The following is a 10,545-nucleotide window of genomic DNA, read 5'->3' as shown; positions in this document are numbered from 1 at the left end:
TTCGCCTGGTGTAATGACCTCAAGGCCCCACCGCGCTAGAGGGTGCCGGATGCCCGGTTCTGAGGGCTGACGAGTGTCCCACTGCTGCAGACAACGCCTCTTGTCTGTCCATCCATCCATCCGGGTGCACCTGGCTGCTTCCACCTTTGGCTGTCGTCAGTAATGTCGCGGTGACCTGGGGTGCAGGCCCCCTGCAGTCCTCTATGTCAGCTGGGAGAAGGAGATAGCTTTAGGGAAGGACTTCCCAGCCTTTTCATGCTGTGGCCTACAGAGGGCATGTTCATCTGGCTGGCTACATGGTGGTGGTGGAGGTGTCTGAGCCAGGATCCTGCTGCCCGGCCCTGCCTGCAATCTCCTGGACATGCCGGGTAGGGAGCCTCCGGACAGCCAGATTCCCAGGTTCAGAGCCCACGCTGCTCTGTGGTGGTGCCCGTCACGCTGAAGCCGCAGGGGGGTGACAGCTGAAGGGCACTTCAGGGCTCTCCCTCCCTCTGCCCACACCCGTCTTGGGAACCAGACTCTGCAGCCCTCCGCGGGACACATGGGATCTCATGGCCCAGGCCACAGTCACCTGGAACGGTGTGGAACGTTGCAGAAGGGTGTAAATCACCTTCCCTGTGAAGTCAGTATTAGGTCGGGACCTGAGGCAGGTGGGCAGCTGGGGTCCAGAGGGAAGACTGTGAAGACTGTGCGAGCTTAGGGACCCGTGCTGGGGGGCAGACACCCTGGGGGAGGGGAGGGGGGGGCGGGCGGGCCGCCTCAGGACCCTGGCTTCTGGGGCTGGCAGGGTCCCACCGTCATTTTTGCGATTATCAGTTCTGTCTTTATAGAAAGAGTCCCCTTTCCCTGCGGCAGCAGGCAGCCCACCTGTCTCGCTGGTGCTGGGAGGCAGGGGGCTGGTGCAGGACAGCCCAAGCCCCAGGGCCTGCGTGGGACCCTCGCAGTGGCAGGTGTCCACGTGGGCACGAAGACCACACTCAGCACTTCTTTTTCAAATATTTTATTAATCTGTTTGGCCAAACAGGTAATGGAAACAGAATAATAATTTGCTAAAAAGTTCAGGTCATGAATGCCCCTTCCCCCAGAAACAGAAGACTCCAAGGTTACAGACGCACCACTGGGTTATGACAATGTTTCGAATTGCTTCCATTTCATAGGTAACAATGTAAACTTCAAAAATAGTAAACTCTAACCCCCGCCCTCTTTACAAATCTATCACAGATAGAATTGTCTGGCAGACCTAAGTTGTGTAAGTAAACAGCCTGGTGCTTAAAAGTTTCATAAAAAGGTTTACGGATTCGGTTAGTAATTTTTCAGTCTTGGTCTTGAAGTAAAAGCCACCAAGGGCTCTCCTCCCGCACGGTCTACCTTAACACACACACTGTGCACCTCCAACCAGGCTCCGCGGACACTGGTCACCAGCTTTGTCGTTTTTGCACACACACACATATAGTTTTGTTTGTTTCTAAAGATTGTACATCTAAATTATAAGACGGCGCCAGTGACTTAGAATGTCACCTTGGGTCACATAGGTAAAGACAAAAAATCTGTAGAAGGCACTGTAAATCCTCCTGCATGATCTACGGAGTCACGAGGGAGCAGGCCAGCGGGGCTGGGCTTCCCTTTCCCCTCCGTGACCTGGTGCAACCTGTCCTCTGATGGTGCTCATGTCCACGGCATTTTCTGCTTCACTTCTTCCCACCCCATCCTCCCATCCACCCACCCTCCACCCCTCCACCCATCCACTCACCCATCAACCCATTCACCCACCCAACTAGCCAACATCTACCGGCTCACCCACCCACCCATCCACTCATCCATCCATCCAGATCAACTGACAGTTATCTTTTGGTTCATTAAAATTCCTTAAAATTAAGAGTACAGCTCTGGTATAAAACAAAATATGACCTACTATAGCTGAAAAATAATCACAGTGTACAATGTCATTTTCGGTTGCTAGGATTCAAAACATTTGCCCTGGCTCGTGAAGCACACCTGTCGTCAGAAACAATCGATGCAAGGCTCATTGTGACCGCTTTACATTCATCGGGAAAGCGCTGAGGTCCTTCTCTTCCTTGTTGAATCGGTGCCCTTGAGTGAAGGTCTGATGTGGAAAAGTGCAAGCAAATTGGACATGCCAATAATACCATAGGACTTACCGCAGAGTACCAAAACTGTACAGGTATGTACACCTTACCCCACCGAGGCTCCTCCTGCCAGGGGCAGGTCTCCGAATCATCACCGCGGGGACGTCCCCAGAGTCCCAGAGGAGTGGCCCTAGCGCGCGAAGGAAGGGCGAGCTCTCCTGCTCCTGCTCTGGGGTCCCGAGCCCAGGTCGGGCCCGCCCTCCGCCGGCTCCTCCTTCTTCCTCACTTTGAGGTGGGTGAGCAGCTTGATCAACCAGACGTCCCACTCCTCGGGCAGGAGCAGCAGGAGGAAGCCCAGGCCGATGATGATGATGGCGATGAGCCGGACCCCGTTGAAGGCGATCTGACTGGTGTAGTGGTCAACCACTGTGGGAGACAGAGCGCGGTTACTCAGGGGAGCACGCAGGGGAGCACGCAGGGGCAGGACGCCGGCCCTCAGAACGCTCCGGGCAGCCGCGGTGGCCTCTGGTACCTCACCCTGAGCGTCACGGAGCCGTGTCCTCAGCCTGGCACTGTCCTGCACCTCCCAGAGTGACTTGGCACCTGGGTTTAAACATCGATTTTTGTGTGTTTAAAAAATAAGTAAGAGGCAGTTGGAGATAAACATGTATTTAAATGGAAATATAGCCAAACTTTTTCATGGCCCCTCTGGGAGTCAGGATACTGAAAACTGCTTTCCTTCTATTTCTGGTAACTTTCACACTGTCCATAGTGACAGGCTCTAGTTTTATAAATTTAAAAGCATTAATTCACACTATGAATAATGTGTATGTATGTGTATGTACATGTGTATAATGTGCATGTACGTGTGTGTCTACACCCGCACACGCGCACACGGTTTGAAGGCCAGCCTGAACTGTTCTTTTAAGATGATAGATGTGGGCGTCAGTCAGGGCCAGGTCCTGGTGCCTCTGCTGTCCTCGCTGTCCACGGGGCTCTCTCAAAGGCCCACCCGGCACAGGGCTCGTCTCACACGGGTGGGGTGAGAGGACAAAACGGGAAGCGGCTCACGTCAGCTCACGAAGCTCCGACTGTCCTTCCCCAGCCTGACGGTGCTTGAGGACCCTGGCTGTTGGGGTCTCCGCTCCTGCTTCGGGCCTCTCTCTGGCCTTTCTCCTATTAACTCCTGGGCACACTGGAGTCTGTTCCCCAGCGGGTGCTGACCTTCCATCTCACCCACCCAGGAGAGAGGTTTGCACATGTCACAGCTCTTGAACTGACTCCTTGGACCTGTCTGCCCCTGGCTCTGGGGGCCTCATTCCTCTGCTGGTGTCCCTCCTTCCTCTCTCCTCCCTGACTCCCTCCTCATCTAGCAGGTGGGCAGAGAAAGAATAAGAGGAATGAAAGTTAAAAAACTTTTCACTGAAAAAACATTCTAGTGCCCTTCCGTGGAATAAAGGTTCCATATTATCCCACCCCTGACGCCAGCAAAGCTTTCTGCTGATTCACCAAGGGGTGGGGCAGTCCACCCTACAGTCTCACAAGCAGGACCCTGGGTGGGTCCTAAAGGCAGGCGAGGGCTCTTCTCTGAGAAGCTCCTAAGCAGCAGCTTCCTTTGCTTCTCTCCTCCAATCAGGAACTGGATTCCTTCCATGGACACATCCCTGAACCTCCCATGTCGCAGGTAAGTCGTATGAAATGATTCTGACTGATCTTGCCAAAACCTGGCAGTGGGCTGGGACCAGAGTAAGTTTCTCAGTAAGACTCACCTAGAACATGCCTTTTGCCAAAAGAACCTCATGTGCCTGTAAATTAAGATGCAAAGGATGGAGGGGGCTGTGGACTCAGTGCCTTTCAGAAGGCGGCAGCTGGCCTGCTCTGCCAGGAGCCCAGGCACCTCTGCACCTTCAAGGGCCGTCGCATGGCTTATTCAGTTGGACCCCCATGTTGACTGAAGGAGCCAGGGCAGGCATGGCCTTCGTCTGTAGGGGAGACAATGAGCTCAGGCCCAGAGCGCTGATGAGTGGGGACCACTGCCCCCCAAGGGGTTGTGCGGTGTGGGGCTGAGCCCAGAGTCCTGCTGCCTCCTTCAGGCCACTCCGGGAAGTGCTGGGGCCTCGGTGAGGCATATACAGAGCTCATGGGTCAGGGTGGTGAGGACTGAGTCTCAGGGAAAGGCCAGGAATTGGGAGCCGCTTGGATGGGGCTGGCACAGGCCTGGTTCCCAGAGGCCCGGACACGGGAGGGCTTGGGAGACACTGTGGAGGAGCCCTTGCAGGGGCCGAGGGAGCAAGTGTTCTGGAGAGGAAGGATCACAGCTCTTCAGGCTGGGGGCAGGTGCCCCGGGAGGTCAGGCGAGGCCGGGAGATTCTGGGAAGAAACCCCAAATCAAACCAGCCTGAGGCAGGAAAAGGAAGGGGGCAGGGCAGGTGCAGGCAGGCCTTTGGACAACTGTGGACGGTGTGGAGGCCAAGGCCCCAGGGCCTCGCTGAGCAAGCTGGCCAGACAGGCACAGGATTCTCTCCTCCAGGGGTAGAGGACAACAGGTTCACGCCTCTTCAGTTTGACATTTTTCTATATCACACCCTGAATAAATTTTCTCCTCCAGAAAAATCACTTGCAAAAATTAAAGTTTTCTGCTACATAATTTTCTTTCTATGAATAGACTGATGATATTCATCTCTGCTCCCACACCGATTAGGATGGAGACTTCCGGGCTCTGTATCTTGGTGCTGCGCGTGAACGTCAGGCTGTTCCGGAGGCAGCATCGCAGACACAACAAGCATTGACATTTTACCTAAGAGCTTCTCTTTCCTTTGCAAAAGGTTGGACGTGTGTCCTAGACCAGGCCGGGGAGAATGCACATGAGAGCGTGCGTGAATGTGCGTCTGCCTGTGTGCGTGATCGTGAGGAGCAATGTACAAAGCCAGGCATATGGTTTACCTGCGTTCACAGGTACACTGAGCACGATTCCAAGAGACATCAGAGTGGGATACGTCACGGCGATTCCGAAATTTAATACAATATTGAATGCTGAAATAAAGAATTTGGAAAGCAGGGGTTACTCATGGTTATACCTGAAACCCTGCATGGGCCTCCCGCCTGACCCCCCGTTTCTCTGATGACTCTTTGCTGTGACCCAGGGAACTTGGGACAGGAATAAGCATTCTGATCACTCAGCCCCCTCTTCCCTGAGCTCTGGGAAAGAGAAAGGGAATTCAGAAAGGTGACCAGAGGAGGTGCCAGAGAACGGGACAGGCCATCTGACTGGCTTTGCTTTCCTGGCTTGCTGGCAGTGCTTCTAGGGCGGTCATACATGCAGGGACTCTGGGATGGGGTTTTGGAGGAAAGTGGGTAATGCCCCTCCTGGACTGCTTGCCTGTCTTGCTGTCACCACCCACTGAGGGACGATGATGAGGAAGATGACATTAATAATAATGCCGACTGGTCTTATTTACTGAATGCCGACACCTAAGCCATGTCCTGGGTGCTCCACAGCATCACCTTGCCAACCCTTACCACTCGCTACCTCCGGGTAGTGTGCAAGACCCTGGGCTTTGCTGTTCAGAGCGGCGACCCCGGTCGCTCTTACAGGGTCTGCAGTTCTGGAAAGATGTGCGTTATGAAACGTGAAGACCTTGACAAGCAGCCAGGACACGGGCAGCAAAGAGCACGGTTCTCCTAATTCAGGACCCAGGCTTCCACGGAGTCCTGTCTGTCATCACGGTTTTCTGGGGGTTCTGGACAAGATGGCAGCCACTTACTCAATAAGAGGACTGAAAATCCACAAAGGTTTCCCCATGGAATGTCGTCGAACGAGCTCCAGTATTCCACTTTGGTGAAGTAGAGCAGGACGGGGATGCAGGTGATGAAGACGACGTTGAACACACCCAGGATGGACAGGAACAAGGCGGCTTCCCCGAACTTGGCACTGCCCAGCAGGAGCTTGAACAGAACCTGCAGGGGACAGAGCGGGTGAGGCACACCTGGAGACCACGGCCCACGGGGCACCTCCGCTCAGGTCAGCGCCACCCCTGGGCTGTCGGTGAAGGGTGACAGACCTGTGCACTCCCAGCTCAGTGACCTAGCGTTGGAGAGCCTGGTTCCCCGCGATCATCTTTGCGAGTCCCATCTTCACACGAGTTCTTATTGTTCACGACGCCACATCAAGTGGAGACATCTGCTGCGGTGACACATCCTCTCAGGGCCCCTAACACTGATCCCTGCCCCCGGGCAGCACGGTTTGACAACCACGGTCCCCAACCCCACCAAAGGCTTTGGCTGTACAGAAGTTCCCTCTGAGTTGAAGGTGGAGGGATCCGCTCCCCGCTGCCCTGCTCACCACCCTGTGACAGAAGTGGCGTGTGTTCAGTGGAGGGCACTAAACCCCGACTTCTGTGGCATTTGTTCAGCATCTTGGGCCTGCAGGAGGCCAGGAAGAGAGGGACAGATGTGGCTGGAGGGGCCAGCCCCCTCCAGCCGTGCTTAGTGCCGCCAGTCCAGTTTGAGTCCCTGCATTGTTGCCCCTGCTTTGGCTGCTGCTCCCTGACAGCCAGTGCACAGCCGAGGAGTGGGGAGGCAGCTGCTCCCGGCCTCCCCTGCGGCTCCTCGAGTCCAGGCAGTGGAGGAGGTGGGGGTGGAGCGGCCAGCTCTGCGCTCCCTGCGGGCGGCCTTTCTACTTGCAGCTGATGGACCAGGGCAGTGTGGCCTTCCAGGACTTTCTCATCTGGACAGTGCTGGTGAAGTCCCAGAATGGCACTACACTGGCACACCCTTTGGTGAGATGTGGCCCAGAGGACAGTGACCCATGTGTCCCTGTGGGCAGCAAGGGCAGAGATCTGATGGATTACCAGGAAAAATCACTTCACTTTCCGCAAACCACAACACCTGGCACTCAGCACAGGGACCGTGTCTCCCTGGTGACTTTCTCTACTACGCCCTGCTGTCTGGATCCATGGAGGGCGACCGGTCTCAAAGCTGAGATCGGGCCTCTCACTGTGTCCTCCAGGTCAGCCTCCGGGCTGGGCCTGTGGAGGTGCACTCTCCACTACCCACCTGAGGCGGAAGCAGAGGGAGAGGGGAGGCGGGGAGGGAGCAGCCTGGAGGCGTGAAGGACTCGGGGTGGACGCGGCCAGGAGTCTGATGTGGGAACAGAAGGTTGTGCCTCTAGAGCTGCAGCGGGGAAGGGCTTCCTAGGGGTTCCCGGAGCGTGCCTACCTTGTAGAGGGCAGACATGGACGCAGAGCCCACCACCAGGGCTATGCCGATGACTGAGTGGCTGTGGAAGCCGTCCGCGTAGGTCATCATCACAATGCCGGCGATGGCCAGGATGGCAGCCACAATCTGAGTGGAAGGAAGGAAACGGCGTCAGGGCAGTAGGGGACCAGGCGAGTGCCAGCGAGCTAGGAAGGTTGCTGGGTCTGGGCCAGAGGGAGGGAGACCGTCCCCACCTCAGGCCTCCGGGAGCAGCAGGCGGAGGTGCCCATCAGCACTGCTCTGCACGGAGGGGCACTCGGCACAGCGGGGCCCCAGAGCACAGGGACGGGGCCGCCAGAGTGGCCACGCGGCTCAGCCTCAGGCCACGGCCGTCACCACGATTCTTGGAGACCCAGTGATCCTAATTCTGGTGACAGGTTATTTGGCCATAGCAAGGCTGGGGAGGCAATCTGGACTGTCACCTGGAAGCTCCCAGTTCTCTCCAACCTTCTCAAAGTGCCTCCTGTGGCTTTGTGTCTGTGTTTTCTTATCCCAGCAGGAAGGCACGGCGGGGAGGGTGGGCCTTGTCCCCATTCTGCGCCCAGCAGCAGAGCCTGAAGGTGTGCCACCTGCATCTAAGCTGGAGGTGCAGCTCCTCCTTGGTGGCTGGCCCTGCCCCAGCCACCTCCACGCTGCTCCTGTCTAGACACAGACTCTGGACTGTAGGGAAGCTTCCTGCAGATGGACGCACTGCGGCTGGCAGATCACGGCTGTCCCAATAAGCAGGAGCTGGGCCGCCTGGGACAATCTCTGGGCAGAGAGATCCAGCCGAGGGCCATGGAGCCACAGGGCGGGTGGGGGACTGTCAGTGGAGAAGCAGGAGGACTAGCTACTGGATTTACCAAGCGTTCTGTCCGTCCGCCTTACAGATGGTTCCAACCTGCCTTGCAGTCTGAAGCAGTGCATCACGGCTAAGGTCACATCATGAGGGAGTCCTGTGTGTTTTATCATCTTATCCTCAAGGTGGGTAGACAGTATCTTTCGTCTCATTTTGTAGTCATGAAAACCTAGGTGCAGAGAGGCCACGTAACCTGCCCAACGCCACGCAGGTGGTGTGTGGAAGATCAGAGACACCCAGTTCAGGTCTGGCCCAGCTGCTGCCCAACACAGGACAGGGCTGTGTAATTGGCATGGCAGCAGCTGCTGCCAGTTGCTGTCAGCTTTGAACCAAGGTTTCCTTCTTGGCCGAAAGACAATTCTTAGGCTGGTGGAAGGTGGCAGTTGACTCTCACAGCATGTCTGAGTCACACAGGTCTGGGGCACACCTCACGCAGCCTTTTCATGTCGTTCTATTTTGTCCATAAAACACCGGCCCTAGGCAGCTGGTGACTATGGATCCCAGGGAACTCAGCCCTGCGCCTGTTCTTTCTGGCTTAGCAGTTCACTCCTAGCCAGCTGCTTTGTCCTGCACCTGTATATGCAATCGCTCCCTGCCCTGGCGATAACTATCCAAAGAGAGGAAGAAGCAGAGCGAGCACAATGTAAGTGGCCAGTTGGAGAACAAGAAAGGACAGGTGGAAAAGCAGGCGGGAACAGGTGGGCTCTGTCCCCAGGACACAGGCAGGGAGAAGATACTGCTGGGACAGTTCCCCGGCTGAGCAGCCAGATACCAGCAAGAAGAATTCAAAAAGCAGGGAGGGAGGAAGACATGGCCAGGTTTCCTAGAATTTGGAGTGTCTCCAGGTATGCTTGGGTCTCCCCAGCCTGCAGCCGAAGTGCGGGGTAAGGGAGGCTGGTCTGGCTCCAGTCCTCTCTCTTCTTTGCTGATTAACTGATAAGCAGCTAAAAGCTTCCCCCCAAGGGGACCTGAGCAGGAGGCCTGAGGCTGGGGCTGGAGGGGTGAGAAGAGTGAGGCAGTCACCCTGCTTCGGTCAGCAGAGGGACACACACCAGAGTGGTCACCGAGTCCTGTGGGATCCCTCTGACAGGTGGCACCAGGGACAGAGACCTGCTGGGGGCCCCAGCCTCAGGTCAGGGGGTCGGTGGACCCCCGCTGTCTGGGCCTCAGCAGCCCTTCCTCAGCCAAATGCTCGCAGCAGCCTCAGGGCAGAGCCGAGTTCGGAGTGGAGTCTTCTCCGGCCTGGGGTTCCTTGGAAGAGTCCAGCTCTGCCTCAGAAAGCTGGGCCTCCTTACATCTACTACCTGAGGGTCTGTTCTCAGGCCAAGGTGCTCCCCTGGCTGCTTCCCGCCGGCGGTGAGCTCTCCAGGCCAGTCAGGGGTCCTGAGGTCACACGCCCGCGCACACCTCCGCATCTGCCCACCCAGGACACCATCTGCATTGGAATAAGGCTCCCCACGCCTCCCTTCCTTCCTGTCCCCAGGCCCACCGACACTCCCCACCGAACTATCCTAAACCCAGGACTGACGGGCAGCAGCGGTGCCAAGACCAGGTGGGCGAGGGCCACCGGCTCTACTTCATCCGGGGCTTGATAGCTGGAGACGGGAGGACGCACAGCCAGGATGCTGCCGTGGCCTGTCCCCAGAGCGCCTGCCCAGGGTGGGCCTTGTCACTGTCACACCGGGCTCCCAGGGCGGGGACCTGAGTCCCAGGACTTGGGCTGAAGAAAAGCGAGGGAACCTCCAGCCTCAAGGAAGAGCTGAGGGTCACTGGTGCTGCCCTGCTGAACCTGATCGCCTTCCAGACCAGGGCCGCCCCAGGCTGGCCACGGCTGTGGGGGGCTGCACGCTCCACGCCAAGCAGAAGCCATCTGGATACTTTTAAGTCTGGGGTACTTTTGCAAAAGGGAAAGAAGACTGATTTTTAAATGCAGCTCCCCAGCGTTGGCCTTCCTGGCTCCAGGAGTGTTCTCATTGACCCAAAGAACATTAGTGTGTAGGGTCAGCTGAGTGACCCTCTGTCCACCCCTGCTCCCTGCCCTTTGAGTCCTCCCATTCTGGGTTCAGGATGTAGGAGACAGACCCCACCCGCCCCAACAGAAAGGAGCAGGATCAGACGCTGGAGTCAGCATCCAGGGACGACCCTTTGTGAAGAACTTAGCGCATCTGGATTGTTGAAAAGGCCAGCTGGAACCTGAGATGGGTTCTGAGTCCCTCTTGCCACTCAGAACTCCCTAAGTGTTCTCCAGCCTCTGGCACTGGCCAAAGAATTGGGCAGATGCATCCACCCCTTCTACCTGAGAGGGACTAATAACAACCCTGAGAAAAGAGCACATACTGAGTTTTATGAGCGAAGCTTACACCA

The 10,545-nt window shown here is 56.6% G+C and overlaps 1 protein-coding gene across 3 annotated transcripts in view; it reads right to left on the bottom strand.

Moving 5' to 3' along the window:
- Positions 1–1,783: 1,783 nt before the first annotated feature.
- The window catches only part of Slc35f3 (solute carrier family 35 member F3), a 255,451-nt gene continuing 246,689 nt past the window's right edge, over positions 1,784–10,545 (bottom strand). For all 3 annotated transcript variants that reach the window (XM_047520725.1, XM_047520727.1, XM_047520726.1), the window contains 4 exons: positions 7,305–7,430; positions 5,852–6,044; positions 5,031–5,120; positions 1,784–2,513 (listed from right to left, as the gene is read on the bottom strand). In XM_047520725.1, coding sequence (XP_047376681.1) covers positions 2,278–2,513; positions 5,031–5,120; positions 5,852–6,044; positions 7,305–7,430 — 645 coding nt within the window. In that variant the 3' untranslated portion in view covers positions 1,784–2,277. The remainder of the gene's footprint in view (positions 2,514–5,030; positions 5,121–5,851; positions 6,045–7,304; positions 7,431–10,545) is intronic.

The sequence above is a fragment of the Sciurus carolinensis genome, chromosome 12 (assembly GCF_902686445.1).
Source record: "Sciurus carolinensis chromosome 12, mSciCar1.2, whole genome shotgun sequence".
NCBI lineage: Eukaryota > Metazoa > Chordata > Mammalia > Rodentia > Sciuridae > Sciurus > Sciurus carolinensis.
This window is presented reverse-complemented; position numbering and strand designations above follow the sequence as displayed.